At 59.0% G+C, this 16,657-nt stretch overlaps 1 protein-coding gene and 1 long non-coding RNA gene across 3 annotated transcripts; one reads left to right on the top strand and one right to left on the bottom strand.

The window, feature by feature from the left end:
* Nucleotides 1-1,275: 1,275 nt before the first annotated feature.
* On the bottom strand, nt 1,276-2,104 carry LOC113998961. 2 transcript variants are annotated; one of them, XR_003544693.2, is made up of 3 exons: nt 2,013-2,104; nt 1,876-1,914; nt 1,276-1,521 (listed from the first exon to the last, which is right to left on the bottom strand). It is a non-coding gene; the product is annotated as an uncharacterized LOC113998961 (long non-coding RNA). The 2 variants fall into 2 exon arrangements; XR_003544692.2 differs by having other exon boundaries at nt 1,488-1,524.
* A 12,076-nt stretch (nt 2,105-14,180) lies between these two features.
* Nucleotides 14,181-16,511, top strand: LOC120324103 (class I histocompatibility antigen, F10 alpha chain-like; the record flags this gene model as incomplete). Its single annotated transcript, XM_039385622.1, has 2 exons — nt 14,181-14,616; nt 16,248-16,511. Coding segments are annotated over exons 1-2 (340 nt in total), but the record flags the coding sequence as incomplete, so codon positions are not given.
* Between the last annotated feature and the right edge of the window lie 146 nt (nt 16,512-16,657).

Genomic DNA, 16,657 nt, shown 5'->3' with positions numbered 1-16,657 from the left:
CAGGGGCTCTCCCAGCTGGAGCCTGAAATCTTTGCACATCTCTCACAGCTCATCTGGGGATGGGGATCGGGTGATTATCTCTGGCCCTGCCTCTTGCTCCTGTTCTGAGGGCTCTGCTTCCCCTTCATCCCTCACTAACTGAGCTGATTTGGTCTTGGATTTCTTCTGTAGAGGGACAACTGCTACTGGCAAGGGTTGTTCCTCTGCAGTTTGAGTGGCCACAGTACAACTTAGAAATTAAGAGACTTCAGGTAGAAGTGTGGAAAAGGAAAAGAAACAGCTTTTTATTGACAAAATCTGAATAAACAACAAATGGTGCAACCAAAAACTTTCAGAAGAAACAAAACAAAGTCCCAAATCCCCAGGTGGGGGGAGAAACTGTCCCGGCAGTTCAAAGCTCTCGCAGCCCCGTGTGCTCGCAGCCAGCAGTGAAGGAGTCCCTTTTCCCAGGGGCAGTCCCCAAAGCAGAACACCTCGCTCCCAGATGGGTTGGGCTCTCTCTCACTCTCTCTCTCTCTCTCGGTCGCTCTCCACGAGGTGTCCCATGGGGAAAAAACTTCCTCTCAGGAAAAGAGAACAAGGTGGCCAAAATCAGCTCCCGCTCTGTCCGGTCCTGGACAAACCCCAAAAGCCCCCGAACAAAGGACCCCCCGCCCTCCCCGCGGCCACCGCGGTGTCCCCGAGAGCCGCCCTCCCCCCACTGCCCCTGCCCAGCGCCTGCGGCTCCGCTCCAACCCACCCCATCCCGGGAGACACAGATGGCAATGGGGGGGACACTGGGAAACAATTCCAACACCTCTTTTCAAACCTCTGACACCTGCTTCCCAGACATTCCCAAAGAAGGGGCTTCCCGTGGCCTCGAGCCAGGGACCGACCTTTGTATTGAACCAACTCCTGGAGAGACACGTTCCCATCCCTGTCCCCATTCCCATTCCTGGGGTTCCCATCCCTCTCCCCATTCCCATTCCTGGGGTTCCCATCCCTCTCCCCATTCCCACTTCCTGCTGTGCCAACCTGCACCCAGGGTCCCCGTTCCTGTCCCCACTATCCCTATCCTGGTCTCCCATGTCCCCATTCCCATTCCCAGTGTCCCAATTCCCATTCCTGGTGACTCCAACCTGCTCCCAATGTCCCCATTCCCATTCCTGGAGTTCCCATTCCCATACCTGCTGTCCCCAACCTGCTCCCAGTGTCCCCATCCCTGTCCCCAATGTCCCCATCCCACTCCCCCCTGTCCCCATTCCTATTCCTGGTTCCCACAGAGGAACTGCCGGATGCCGGAGGAGGGAGCCAGGATTTATTGCCCAAAGCAGGAGATTTTCACACCCAAATTAAAGCCTCAGGAATAATTGTGGTCCTGGGTTTCACATGGGAAAAAGCAGGAAGTTGATCCATCAGGAAGAGCCGCAGGGGGGCCGGGCTGGGTGGGAGCAGTGGGATGAGCTCTGCCAGCAGCTCCTGCCTTTCCGCAGGGAGAGGGAAGGGGCGGATCCAGCTCCAGGATCGCTCAGGCTGTGATTCCTGCTGGGATGAGAGAGGGGAAAGGAGTCACCATGTCCCTGTTCCCATCCCAGGGGATGGAGCCAGCTGTGGAGTTCAGGGAGAGTAGGAACTGCTCCAGAATCCCACCTGATCCTGCTCCATCCATCCCACCCCAATCCCACTCCATCCATCCCACCCCAATCCCACTCCAGAATCCAGCTGTGATCCCAGTCCACAATTCCACCTGATCTGACTCTGGAATCCTGCCCTGAGCTGGAATCCCCTTCCAATCCCACTCCAGCCATTAGGCCCCCATTCCCCTCTGGAATCCCGGCCTCCATCCTGGGATCCCTGCCCAGAGGATCTGGATCCACACACGCTGCTGGGACTCACTGGTGGGCGCGGGGTCGTATCCATTCCCCTCCCTCTTCCCTATGGAAAGAAAGCGGGATCAGCACCCGTGGCACAGGATCCCCGGAATGCTGCCGGGCGGATCCGTGCCCCTTCCCGACCCCCATCCCGGGAGTTACCGGATCGGAGCTTCCAGACACCGACTCCCACGAGGCCGATGATGATGATGATGGCAGCGATGAGGGACACAGTGTCCTAGTTAGAACAGCTGGGACCGATTCCTCACTGGATGGGTGTAGCCCAAAACTGTGGATTCTATGGCCTTCCATGCCATTTTCCCAGGAACTGTTGTCAGGAGAGGCCTGCCAGGTGGGGGGGATGTCCTGAGCACCCTCATAGCCTTTTATGGACTGAGCATCTTCATAGCCTTTTATGGACTGAGCATCCTCATAGCCTTTTATGGAATTCCCTGCTCTGAAAGAAAAACTAAACATCCTTTTATGGAATTGCCCGCTCTGAGGGGAGGACTGGGCATTCCTGCCTGAACTGGAGAATATATAAACCTGGAGTTTCAGAACCTTTTTACCACTCGTGGGATCCAGAGGAGGACTGCAGCTCACCGCTCTCAACCAGCCTGAGACCACCCCCCTCAACTAGACTGCAACCACCACTTTTGACCAGACTGCAACAGCTCTCTCACCAGTAGGTTTTTTTTCCCCTCTCCCTTTCCTTTGGACTTTGGGGGGGCCCAAGGAACAGCACTTTGTTCATGGCCCAGGGTGCTGGGTTCTACATTTGGGTTTTGTGGATTAAAACCAATTGCTTGTCTGTATAATCAGACTTATTGGGCAAGGGGGGCCCAAGGGGGGCCCAAGGGGGGTCCAAGGGGGCTGGGCCAGGGGGGGAAGGGCTGCAGGGGGTGGATCCCGGAGGAGGAAACCCGCCAAAAGCGGCGGCCCAGCCGAGGGAGGAGCCGAGCGGGAGCACAAAGAAGAGCAGCCCAAAGGTCCTGGGGGTGGCTCGGCAATGGCGGGGGGGGCGAGAGCGGTTTGGGGGCCCCCCGTGAGAGCCGGGGGGGAACCCCGGTAGCCGCGGAGTGGGGAGAGCGGAGAGGGGCGATCCCGGAGCTGGGGGACCCCCGGAATGCTGGAGGGGGGGAGCAGAGAGGGAGCGCCGGGCCCCTTAAGCGGGGGTCCCGGAGAGGGGGAAGGCCTTGGAGTGTGGAGAGGAGGGGGGGCCTTGAGGCGGGGTGGGATCCGAGAGCGCCAAGAGGTTTGCGAGGGTGGGAGGCGAGAGAGGAGGGCCGGCCGGCCCCGGGAGGCAGAGTGGGGAGAAGTGAGCCCTGGGACCCCCCTGGCAACACTAAAGGGGACCCCGGCGAGTGGGAACCCCCCGGAGCCGCGGGACCCCAGGCAGCCCGGAGGGAGGGGACCCCCAATGCAGGCAGAAGTGCCATCAGGCCAGACAGGGGGGACCCCCCTAACCCCAGAGAGCAGAGTGGGGGAACTCCTGGGAGGGGTTTTTGGGCTGAATGTTGGTGTTTTGGGGGTTTTTATGGACACAAGATGCCCGGTGAGTCCTAGAGCTGGACTTGGGCAGGAGGAACCCCCGAGGCAACGCGCTCACCCCTTGTTTTTCCCCCCCAGCAGGATTTCTGCTTCCCAAAGGTTGGTCAGATGGAGGAGGAGGCTGCGAGGAAGAGGAAGATGCCGCGGGCCCCCCAGGCAGGTGAGGAGGAAGTCAGTGCCCCTTTGGGTTGGTCTTTTGTGGCCGTCCTGCCGGGGCCAGAGTTGGGGGGATGTCCTTGGGCTTCCCTGTGGGCCGGAGGCAAATCCCCTGCGTGTCCTTGTTGCTTCCTGCCCCAGGCCCCGAGGTGAGGCCGGAGAGCGCGGAGGACAAATCCCGGCGGCAGAGCCTGGTGGGAGAGGCCGTTTTGAAGGGCTCCCCGGCACAGGAAGGCAGCGGGGAGGAAAAGGGCCGGAGATGCCCCCGCAGGAGGGGCTGCAAAGCCAGCCCAGGGGGCTGTGAGGAGGAAAGAGCCAGCGTGTGCCGGGAAGGTGGCCGGAGCTTGAGGCGGAGCTGCGAGCTGGTGGTCCCTGAGCAGCCTCCCAGCAGGGAAAAGCCCTTCAGGTGTTTGGAATGTGGGAAGAGCTTCAGCAGGAGCACCCACCTCCTCAGCCACCAGCACATCCACAGTGGGGAACGGCCCTATACGTGTGGGGAGTGTGGGAAAAGCTTCAGGCACAGCTCCACCCTCCGCACCCACCGTCGCATCCACGCTGGGGAACGGCCCTACACGTGTGGGGAGTGTGGGAAGAGCTTCAAACGGAGCTCCCACCTCCTCAGCCACCAGATGATCCACAGTGGGGAAAGGCCCTACATGTGTGCGGAGTGTGGGAAGAGCTTCAAACGGAGCTCCCACCTCCTCAGCCACCAGATGATCCACAGTGGGAATGGACCTACACGTGTGAGGAGTGTGGGAAGAACTTCAGGGACAGCTCCAGCCTTTGCAAACACCGTTGCATCCACACCAGGGAATGGCCCTACAAGTGCTTGGAATGTGGGAAGAGCTTCAGCACAAGCCCCAAGCTGCTCAGCCCCCAGCACATCCACACTGGGGAACAGCCCTACACGTGTAGGGAACGTGGGACAGCTCCACCCTCTACACCCACCGTCGCCTCCTCATCAGGGAGAGGCCCTTCCACTGTGGGGAGTGTGGGAAGAGCTTCAGGCAGAGCTCTTCCTTGACCTCCCACCCACGGACCCACCAGTAATGGAAGCCCCGAGTGCCCCGACTGCGGGAAGAGCTTCGGCCGCTGCTCCAACTCCATCAGCCATGGGAGGACCCACGTTGGATGATCCACAGGGACCCCCGTTGGGCACAGACCTGGTGTGCTGGTTTTAAGGTAAACCAGCAGGGGAAATGACAGTGGTGACATCACGGGGACCTCGATGACATCACTGAGACAGTGGTGACATCACGGGGACATTGGTGACATCATGGGGACAGCGGTGACATCACAGGGACAGTGATGACATCACCGGGGGTTAATTTTGGTGTGAAAATCTCCTGCTTTGGGCAATAAATTCTGACTCCTCCTCTGGCATCCGGCAGTTCCTCTGTGGAAACCAGGAATGGGAATGGGGACAGGGGGAATGGGAATGGGGACACCTGGAACGGGAATGGGGACACCTGGAATGGGAATGGGAACATTGGGAGCAGACTGGGAACAAGAGGAATGGGAATGGAGACATCAGGACCTGGGAATGGGGACACCAGGAATGGGAATGGAGACACCAGGAACTGGGATGGGAACACCTGGAATGGGAATGGGAATTCGTGGAATGGGAATGGGAACACCTGGAATGGGAATGGGAACATTGGGATCAGATTGAGGACACCAGGAATTGGAATGGGGACACCTGGAATGGGAATGGGAACACCTGGAATGGGAATAGGGAAAACAGAGGTGGGATGGGAACACCTGGAATGGGACTGGGGACAATAGGAATGGGAATGGAGACACCGGGAATGGGAATGGAGACACCTGGAATGGGATGGGTAACTCTGGAATGGGAATAGGAACACCTGGAATGGGATTGGGGACACCATGAATGGGAATGGGGACATCAGGAATGGGAATGGGAACATTGGGAGTTGGAATGGGAACATTGGGAGCAGGTTGGGGACACCAGGAATGGGAATGGAAACACCTGGAATGGGAATGGGAACATTGGGAGCAGACTGGGAACAACAGGAATGGGAATGGGGGCAGCAGGAATGGGAATGGGGACACGTGAAATGGGGATGGGAAACTCTGGAATGGGAATGGGAACACCAGGAATGGAAATGGGGACACCTGGAATGGGAATGGAGACACCTGGATTGGGATGGGAAACTCTGGAATGGGAGTAGGAACACCTGGAATTGGAATGGGGACATCAGCATTGGGAAGAGGGACACCTGGGTAGGGAATGGGAACATTGGGAATGGGAATGGGAACATTGGGAGCAGGTTGGGGACAGCAGGAATGGGAATGGGGACATTGGGAGCAGGTTGGAGTCACCAGGAATGGGAATTGGGACACCGGGAATGGGAATGGGGACATGGGAGACCAGGATAGGGATAGTGGGGACAGGAACGGGGACACTGGGAGCAGGTTGGCACAGCAGGAAGTGGGGATGGGGAGAGGGATGGGAACCCCAGGAGTGGGAATGGGGACAGGGATGGGAACGTGTCTCTCCAGGAGTTGGTTCAATACAAAGGTCGGTCCCTGGCTCGAGGCCACGGGAAGCCCCTTCTTTGGGAATGTCTGGGAAGCAGGTGTCAGAGTTTTGAAAAGAGGTGTTGGAATTCTTCCTCAGTGTCCCCCCCATTGCCATCTGTGTCTCCCGGGATGGGGTGGGTTGGAGCGGAGCCGCAGGCGCTGGGCAGGGGCAGTGGGGGGAGGGCGGCTCTCGGGGACACCGCGGTGGCCGCGGGGAGGGCGGGGGGTCCTTTGTTCGGGGGCTTTTGGGGTTTGTCCGGGACCGGACAGAGCGGGAGCTGGTTTTGGCCACCTTCTTCTCTTTTCCTGAGAGGAAGTTTTTTCCCCCTGGGACACCTCGTGGAGAGCAACCGAGAGAGAGAGAGAGAGAGAGAGAGAGAGAGAGAGAGAGCCTGACCCATCTGGGAGCGAGGTGTTCTGCTTTGGGGACTGCCCCTGGGAAAAGGGACTCCTTCACTGCTGGCTGCGAGCACACGGGGCTGCGAGAGCTTTGAACTGCCGGGACAGTTTCTCCCCCCCACCTGGGGATTTGGGACTTTCTTTGGTTTCTTCTGAAAGTTTTTGGTTGCACCATTTGTTGTTTATTCAGATTTTGTTAATAAAAAGCTGTTTCTTTTCCTTTTCCACACTTCCACCTGAAGTCTCTTAATTTCTAAGTTGGAATCTTGTTAAACTAAGACCCAGTGCCCTCAGGGGGAGGAGGAGGAAAGGAGACCAAGAGGTGCCGTGGCCACTCAAACTGCAGAGGAACAACCCTTGCCAGTAGCAGTTGCCCCTCTACAGAAGAAATCCAAGACCAAATCAGCTCAGTTAGTGAGGGATGAAGGGGAAGCAGAGCCCTCAGAACAGGAGCAAGAGGCAGGGCCAGAGATAATCACCCGATCCCCATCCCCAGATGAGCTGTGAGAGATGTGCAAAGATTTCAGCCTCCAGCTGGGAGAGCCCCTGCTGACCTGGCTGCTCCAGCGCTGGGATATCATGGCCCAGCATATGGAACTAGGTGGGAGTGCAGCCAAGCAACTGGGATCCCTGTCCTGGGATGTTGGGATTGACCAGGGGATTGGGAAGAGGACAGAGAGGGGATGAGAGCCGGGTACAGGCTTGGGAATTGCCAGGAGGGCTTTTGAAAGGAGCAAAGGGGAAAGGGATGTCTAAGAACAAGTCCCTCAGGAGAGGGAAGCGGAGAGGCTGAGTTTTGACCCCAGCACAAAGATGTGCAGGGCAGAGCAGAGAATATGCCCACATAAGATTCTTGTGCGTCCGTCTTTGCAGTTCTGACAGGCACTTCTTGTCACGGCCTGTCCTCTCCATTCCAGAATAGGCCCTGGCAACCAAAGAACCAACACCCCACACCACAGTGCAGACCAACCCATGTGCTTTGGACCCTTTTGTTGTCCTATCCATTCTGGCCTATCCTCTCCATTCCGGAATAGCCTCTGGAAACCAAAGCACCAAGCCCCCACCATGTGACAGTTCAACCCCATCCGTGTGCCAAGGGCTCCTTTGTGGTGTCACAGCCTGTCCTCTCCATTCCAGAATGGGCCCTGGCAACCAAAGAACCAACGCCCTACAACCCCAGAGTGAAGCCCCACCTTTGTGCCATGGGCCCTCTTGTGATGTCACGGCCTATCCCCTCCATTCCAGAATGGCTGCTGGAAACCAAAACACCAATGTCTCACAGCCCCTAGTGCAGCCCAACCCCTGTGCCATGGGCCCCTTTGTGATGTCACAGCCTGTCCTCTCCATTCTGGAATAGCCCCTGGCAACCAAAGAACCAACACCTCACACCCCCACAGTGCAGCCCCACCTGTCTGCCACGGGACTCTTTGGGATGTCACGGCCTTTCCCCCAGGAAAGAAAGCCTGGAACCTTCGGGTTTCAGATGCAGTTGGGGGGCCACCCTGGGCACTCCATGGGCAGCAAGAGCTTTCTGTGCTGGCCCTTTTTGTCTGGCAGGAATCTTCAGCTGTGTTCAGTTTGGGCAGTCAGACTGGCAATTTCAGCACAGGGCTCCTGCAAGTGAACAACAGCCCTTCCCTCCAGGAAAGAAACCCCTTACCCTCGGTCTCTTCTCCTGTTCCCTAAAACACAACCTGCAGGGGAGCTTTCTGGGATCTCTTCTCTTGGGAATTGGGAAGACAGACCCACTCCCATGTTTAACACCTCAGGCAAAACCACCCTTTGAACACCTTTCCCAACCCTCCCCAACCTTTCCCAAAGCCCAGATTTTACAGGTGTCCTGTAATTCTGGCCCAATCTCACCCAAGCCCACAAACCAGGACAGAAACCTCTCAGCCTCACGCTGCGTCCTTCCCAGTGCTGTGCCTTATGTGCAGGCAAAAGGCCTTAAAATCAAGCCCCCAAAATTCATGGCCTGTTCTTTTTCCCAGAAAAGAAGGCGTGGTGAACTCTCCAGACCAGGGAACTGGAAGATCTCCCCAAAACTCCTTTGGTACACGCTGCAGGGCCAACGATTCCTCTGCTCTGCCCTGTCGGCGCTGCTTTGTCTCATCTGGGTCCCCAGAAACTGTCAGCGAAAGCCAGGGAATAAAATCTCTGAGCAGTTGATTGGGTTCCAGAGGTGACCCTACTTCATTCAGCGCTGAAGGGACACAGGAATTGCTCTCTAACACCTGTACATCAATTCTCAAAACTCTTAACCCCTTTTACATTTTAGCAGACAAAGGAATTCCTGTCCATTGGCTTAGCAGTTCTCTGCAGGAATTCTTCTTCTCTCTTCTATTGGCTCTTGATTTCTCACTTTGCATGATACTTAGTCCACAATTTTTGTCCTTTTCTTGTCTTTTCCCCAGATAGGGAGAGCCTCAGTAACTGTCTGTGTTAGTTTTGTCTTCGTCTCTGGTTTCTCTAAGGGTCTTAGTGGTTTAGAAATTCTGCCTTCTTGGTGTCCAGGTCTCAAAAAGAGATTTCTCTGCCAGGTCTCTGACCACTGAAATATGGCAGGCCTTAAACTTTTACTTTGTTTTTCTAACAAATGGCCATGGGCCAGAACTTGTCCATCATCCACTGTCTATTGCCCCCATTCAATCTCCTGCCAGCAGTTTCTCCCCACTGCTGGGTGGGCTCCTTTGTCAAGCACTAGAACTTGTTGGGTAACAGGCTGTCATGGTTTGAGATAGTCCCAAAATCCAATTCCCTAGCTCCATCCCCCCTCCCACATCTCAACCTAATGTGAGAGAGGTTTTTCCAGACAAAACACACCAGACTCCAAAGTGGGGGAAAGGGAAATATATTGCAATGACTGTACAAATAAATACCATATCACATTATACACATGATCACAACTATCTCTAACATGACATATAGTATTTACAATGGATCAGATCTCTTCTCCCCTCCAAATAAAGGTCCAGGAGGGAAAGAAGGGCAGATCCCTTCCAGTCTCTGAACAGCAGCATCTTCTGAGGCAGCAGGTTTCTTCTCATCTCATGCAGCAGCTGATAGCTGGCTTTCTGCCAGCGTCCACGAGGGAGGTATCCAAGCCCCTCCCTCGGCCCCATCGCCTCACAACCGAGGGGTCTTCCGTGGGCTTCGTAACCCCAGACAAGGTCGTATCACCACGTCATATCACGAAGACACAGGGGAGTCTTCGTGACGGTCTGGTATCTCCTGCAGGGCCTCTGTGCCCTGTCTCTCAGGCTGCCACCGTGGCAGCAGTGCGAGGGGGGGAGCCAAGGTCAACTCCCCCTGCATTCCTCTCGGAGCTCTCTAGCTCCTTTCTACAGTGCATGTCGCACTTCAAGGCTCTTTCAAGTAAGAGTCCATCATCTTCCTCCTTCCAGGAGGTCTCAAAGGAGTTTTGGGGATCTGGTATCAGTCTTACCCCCAAGAACTCTGTAGCTCTCAGCTGCTGGCTCTCCTTTCCTCGACTCTCCTTCCAGGAGTCTCCTCTGCAGTGCTGCATGTTGCTTCTGCTGCTTCTTCAGTTCAGGTTCTTATCTCTGGCTCTCTGCCACTGTTTCTCTGGTCAGCGTCGGCTGCTGCTCTGTGCCCATGGAGAAAACATCTCCCGGCATACTACAGGCACCTAGCCCAGCTTTATGCTGTTCCAGGTCCCTGCAGCCCCCCAGCCAGGGGCTGGGAGGGGGCCAGAGGCCCCAAGGGGCTCAGAGCCCCTTCCTCGTGGCTCTACAACATGGCCACCTCTCCTACACCACCAAACTACAACTCTTCTTTTCCGGTCTGGTTGTGATATGTTTACATTTCTGCAGGAGCGCCCATTGGGCAGAACTTCAAAACTTCCAGGGGTTTCCACCCCTTGGGGTCTACCACTTCTCTTAGCCTCTGGGGAAAACAAGGTTCAAACCACTACACAGGCCCAGTCCTGTTGCCTATTTTTCGTGGGGATGTGCAGGAGGGCATTGAGTCTTCCAGGAGCAAATTGGCAGAGGACCCCAAGTTGGCTTGCAGTGTGGATGTGCTGGAGGGGAGGAAGGCTGTGCAGAGGGACCTGGACAGGCTGGACCTCTGGGCCGAGCCCATGGGCATGAGGTTCAAGAGTGCCTTTGGTGCCTTTGGGGCCTCTGGCCACAAGAACCCCCTGCAGCTCCAGGTCGGGGGCAGAGGAGCTGCAAAGGGTCCCCGTGGGAGAGGCCCTGGGGGTGCTGGTGGACAGAGGCTGAACCTGAGCCAGCGGGTGCCCGGGTGGGCAAGAAGGCCAAGGGCAGGCTGGCCTGGATCAGAAAGAGTGTGGCAGCAGGAGCAGGGCAGTGATGCTTCTGCTGGACTGGGCACTGGTGAGGCCACCCCTGGAGTGCTGTGTCCAGCTCTGGGCCCCTCAATTCAGGGAGAACCTTGAGGGGCTGCAGTGGGTGGAGAGCAGGGCAATGGAGCTGGGCAAGGGTCTGCAGTGCATGGCCTGTGAGGAGCAGCTGAGGGAGCTGGGCTTCTCCAACCTGGAGAAGAGGAGGCTCGGGGCTGACCTTCTCCCTGTCCACAACTTCCTGACAGGAGGCTGGAGCCAGGTGGGGGTCAGCCCCTTCTCCGAGGCAACAGGCGACAGGACAAGAGGACACGAGGACCTGCCTGTCAGGGGCTGTTTGTCAGGGACAGGAGCAGGACTTTTTGGAGAGAAACAGGGATTAGGTATTGAAATGGGCTGCCCAGGGAGGTGGTGGAGTCAGCGTCCCTGGAGGTGTTTAAGCAAAGACTGGCCATGGCACTGAGTGCCGTGGTCTGCTTGACGTGCTGGGGATGGGGCGTAGGCTGGACCCCGGCTGATCTCACAAGTCTCTGCCAAGCTCAGGGACTCTGGGCTTCTGTGCCAGCCCAGCCTTTGGGGACAGCGTGCTGGTGGCTCCGAGGCTCCGTCCTTGCCTTGCCTTGCCCATCTCCTGGCTGCCAGGCAAGGGCCTTGTGACATCACAGCCTCTGTGGAACAGCGCGGGGGCTGAAAACTGTCAGTGCTGCGTCCCCGTGCCCAGAGCCTGGGCAGAAGTCGGCTGGCGGGGACGGGCAGAGACTGTGCAGAGGTGTCAGCTCGTCCCGCAGCAGCACGATGCCCAGCCAGGGCATCTCCTGGCTCCTCAGGCTCTCGCTGCTCCTGCTCTTGCCTGGCCCACTCGAGCCTTGCAGCCGTGGCACAGGTGCCATTGCTGAGAACCGGGCTTTTCCTTGGATGGCCCCTTGCCAGCAAAGGCAGGAGAGGCTGGAGAGAGGGGAAGGAGGGGGGTCAGGCCGCGGGGATGGGGCCGGCGGGCCGTGAGCCCGAAGCCAGCAAGGCCTTGGGCCCACACGGTGTCAGGGGAGGACTGAGAGCCCCCAGGGAGGAGGAAAGCTGGGCAGGCCCCAAGGCTCCTGGGCCTCTTCCTTGCCAGCCCTTTGGCCAAGGCCCCCAGGCAGAGGTGGGGCTCAGCCCCTGCCCAGCAATGGGGCACAGGCTGAGCCCCAGGGACACCAGAGCCAGGCGGCCTGAGCTCTTCTTCCTGCAGCGTCTGCCTGGGGCAGCCCAGCCAGGCCTGAGTCTCTGCAGGAGAGGCCAAGCCCAGCCAGAGAGGGCTCAGCCCTCTGAGGCTGCACTCACTGCAAAGGGAACAAAACCTTGGCCCAGAGGACATCCTGCCCCCAAATGGAGAACTGGAAAGGTCAAGAATAAAAAAGTCACCCCCCTCCACTAGCCAAGAAATGTTTAGAGCTCTTTCCTAAAAGCATCCAGGACTCGGGTCACCCAATTTTCTCTCTGAGAAGGGTTTTCCATGGTTCCCCTCAATTCCCAGGTTCAAAGGGGTCCCAGCACACTTTGGGATGTGTTGGATGCCGTGTTGGGGTGCAGATGTCCCCCCAGAGCTCTCCCAGAACAGGGTGACACAAGAGGGGGGCACAGAGGGGTCCCCATTCCTGATCCATCCTGGAGCAACCACACTGGGGGCAACTGGGATCAGAGTGGGAGCAGCTGGGCCCCTGCTGGGCTCATATTGGGACCATACTGGGAGTGACTGCAATAATACTGGGAGTATGTGAGAGGCACTGCAACCATACTGGGGATGACTGGGATCAAACTGGATTCATACTGGAAGTGTTTGCAAGTTCCTGGGATCATACTGGGGGTGACTGGACTCATAGTGGGATCATACTGGGAGCAACTGGGACCATGCAGGGGCAAATGTCCTCCTCCAGGCAGTGACTGAAAGTGCCTGGGGCCATTCTGGACTCAGACTGGGAGTCCCTGAGAGAGAAAGGAACCATCGTGGGGGGGACTGGGAGCAACTGGGACCACCTTGGGGCAACTGGGATCCAATTGGGAGTGACTGGGAGTGACTGGGATGATAGTGGGAGTGACCAGGGCAGTGCAGGAGGAGGGGCAGGAGGTGCTCCAGGCCTGGAGCTGAGATTCCCCTGCAGCCCAAGGAGGAGCCCACGGCAGAGCAGGGGATGCCCACAAAGAAGGATGTGAGCCCGTGGGAAGCCCGTGCTGGAGCAGAGTCCCTGCAGCTGCTGCGGCCCCAGAGAGCTCCAAGGGTCTCATCAGCACTGCTGGTTGTGGGGCCACACAGAGGGGCTTTTGGCAGTGTATCCCAGTCACCCCCAGCATGCTCCCACTCAGTCCCAGCATGATCCCTGTTAGCCCCAGCCTCTCCCAGTTTCCCCCAGTGAGTCCCACTCATTCCCAGTTTCCCAATACTTCCAGCATGAACCTAGTTACTCACAGCAACTTCCAGTCATCCCCAGTATGGTCCCAGTTCCCCTCCACATGATCCCAGTTGCTCCCAGTGTGGTCCCAGTCACCCCCACTATGGTTACAGACACTCCCAGTATAGCCCAGTAGAGCCCACAGCAGGCTCATAGTCATTCCCAGGCACATCCAGTTACCCCAGTGAGGTTCCAGTTTCTGCCAGTAAGATCCCAGTCACTCCCAGTATATCCAAGTATACCCCATGTAGCCTCCAGTATGCTCCCAGTTGCTCCCAGTAGACCCTCAGTGTGGTCTCAGCATGTTCCCAGTATGATCCCTGTTGCCCCAGTTCTGGTCCTGGAGGGTCCCAGTGTGCTCAGATCCTGCTCCCGTGGGTCCTGCTGGGTCCTGGTCCTGGTGATCCCGGTGTCCCAGTCCATCCCAGTCTGTCCCAGTCTGTCCCAGTCCATCCCAGTCTGTCCCAGTCCATTCCAGTCTGTCCCAGTCCACCCCAGTCCATCCCAGTCTGTCCCAGTCCACCCCAGTCTGTTCCAGTCCATCCCAGTCTGTCCCAGTCTATCCCAGTCTGTCCCAGTCCATCCCAGTCCGTCCCAATCCATCCCAGTCCATCCTGTCCCGTCCCGGTGCCTTCCCAGCAGCCGCCGCCGTTTCCCGGGTCCTGCCCCCCCGCCCCCCCAAGATGCTGACGGGGGTCGGGGCTCCGTCTTTGCCTTCGTCTCCCTGGGCTGGGGCTCGGCCTCCGCCCGCGGGAGGAGCTGAGGGGGGTCCCCGAGGGGTCGTATGTCCCCCCCGGAGCGTGTGTGCCCCCTCGGGACCCCCATCCCGCCGTCCCCCCCTTTTCTCTCCCCACGGAGCTCCTGCCCCAGCTCCCGCTCCTCCCTGGCAGGGGCTTTGGGAGCCCCCCTTTGCCTCGACCCCGGGACCCCTGCGGGGGGCAGTGGGGGCTGCCCAGGGCGGGCACTGGCCCAGGGCGATCGCCCCCCGCCCCCGCGGCATCCGCTGATCGCGGCGCTTCCCCCGCTTTGGCCCCAAAGCGGCGCCTTTAAGGCCGAGTTTAAGCGCAGGGCCCGCGAGTTCAGCTCGGCCCGGCCCGGGGGTCCCGCCGCTCGGGCCCGTCCAGGGGGCCCGGGGGTGGCGGGGGGACCCGGGGCGGTGCCGGGAGGGGTCCCGAAGGGGATCCCGGGGCATTCCCGGCAATTCCCCCGGGCCCGCCCCCCGCGCTCCCTCGGCCACTTTCGCTTTCGCGTCTCCCGAACTGCGCCCAGCGGGGCCAGCGGAGCAGCGCGATGGCTCCAGCGCTGGGGCTGGGGGCGCTCCTGGCGCTCCTGGGGGTCTTGGCGGTCTCGGGGGGGCAGCCCGAGGGTAAGTGGGACCCCCGGAACGGGCAACTCCTCAGCCTTTATTGCCGGGCACCGGCACTTCCCTGAACCTCCATTTCCGGGCACCGGGACCCCCCTGCACCCTCTCCCTCAGCACCGGGACCCCCTGAATCCCGATTGCTGAGCACGGGAACCCCCTGAGCCCCCATTCCCGGAAGGAGACCTCCCTGAACACCCATTCCCGGGCATGGGAACCCCCCTGAACCTCCATTTCCGGGTACTGGGACCCCCCTGCACCCTGTCCCTCTGCACCGGGACCCCCTTAAACCTCCTTATCCGGCACCAGGACCCCCCATTTTCCATTCCTGGGCACGGAAGCCCCCCTGAACCCCCTTATCCTGCACCAGGACCCCCTGAACCTCCATACCCGACTCCAGGACCCCTCCAAACCCACTTATTCTCAACAAATACCCCCCTGTGACCCTTTTCCTGACAATCCCACCTCTCCCAGCCCCCTGATCCTCCCTTTTCCTTGACCCTTGAACCTCCCGAACCCGCCAATCTCTGTGACCCCCCCAGTTCTCCACTCCCTGTGCTTCCTGCAGGGGGGTCCCAGGCACCGGGAACACCCTTGACCGCAATTCCTGGGCACCGGGACCCCCTTGAACCCCCATTTCCTGGCACTGGGACCTCCCTGTTGACCCTCTGCCCCAACACCTGGACTTCCCTAAATGCTCTTATCCAGCACTGGGGCCTCCTGAACCCTCATTCCCGGGACTGGGAGCCCCCCTGAACCCCATTCCTGGGAAGGAACCCCGCTGAACCCTCATTCCTGGGCACTGGGATCCCCCTGAACCCCCATCCCCGGCTCCAGGACCCAATTGAACCCCCTTATCCTGCACCAACACCCCCCTGCACCTGCTTTCCCAGCCATCCTGCCTCTCCCAGTCCCCACAGCCCCCTTTTCCTTCTCCCTGAGACACCCTGGACCCCCATTCCCGCCTTTCCCAGCCCTCAGACCCCACTTTCCTCAGCACTGGGGACCGCTGGACCTCCCTTTCCTGGGCACAGGGACTCCCTGAACCTCCATCCCACTTCTCCCAGTGCCCTCACCCCCCTTCCCCTGACCCTGGGACCCCCCTGAACCTCCATTCCTGGGCACAAGGACCCCCCTGAACCCCCTTATCCACCACCCAGTCCCCCCTGAACCCCCTTCTCTGCAACTGGGACCCCCTGCATGCCCCTATTGGGCACTGGGACCCCCCTGCAGCCCATTTCCCGACCATCTCACCTCTCCCAATTCCCAGATGCCCCCTTTTCCTTGATCCTGGCACACCCTGGACCCCCATTCCCAGCCATCTCACATTTCCCCACCCTGTTTCCTCAACCCTGGGGACCTCTGGGCCCCCTTTGCTGGGCAGAGGGACCCCCTGGACCCCCCAATTCCACCTCTCCCAATCCCCGTATCCCCCTTTTCCCTGATGCTGGGACCTCCTTGAACCCTCAATCCCGTGCAGTGGGACCCCTGGCACCCCCTACCCCAGCACTGACACCCCCTGCACCAACTTCCCTGGGATCCCCAAGCCCCCTTCCCAGCTCTCCCAGCTCTCCCAGTTCCCCCTTTTCTCGACCCATGGACACCCCCAGACCCCCCAAATCTCCGTGTCCCCCCAGTTCTCCACTCCCTGCGTTACCTGGATGTGGCAGTGACGGAGCCCAGCCCGAGGATCCCTCAATTCCTGTCCATGGGATACGTGGACGGGATCCCCTTCGTGCGCTACGACAGCGAGCGGGACCGGCTGGAGCCGCTGACGCCGTGGATGGCGGCCGGAGCCGAGCCGGGATATTGGGATAGACAGACCCAGATCAATGAGAGGAACCGGTTCATTGATGCCGACAACCTGGAGATAGCACGGGGCTGGTACAACTGGAGTGGGGGTGAGTGGGGGGAGCTGGGGAATGGGATGGGATGTGTGGGGCTGGGATGTGGATCCAAGGCGCTCCAAAGGCTGGGATGAGGCTCTGTGTGTCTCCATCAGACTCTGGGGCTCCACAGGGCTGGAATTCCAGGGTCTCCATGGATC

This window comes from Pipra filicauda, unplaced genomic scaffold (genome assembly GCF_003945595.2).
Source record: "Pipra filicauda isolate LSUMZ 115617 unplaced genomic scaffold, ASM394559v2 scaffold1184_size23588_pilon, whole genome shotgun sequence".
Taxonomy (NCBI): Eukaryota; Metazoa; Chordata; class Aves; order Passeriformes; family Pipridae; genus Pipra; species Pipra filicauda.
The sequence above is the reverse complement of the archived record's forward strand: the minus strand, read 5'-3'. Positions and strand labels throughout refer to the sequence as shown.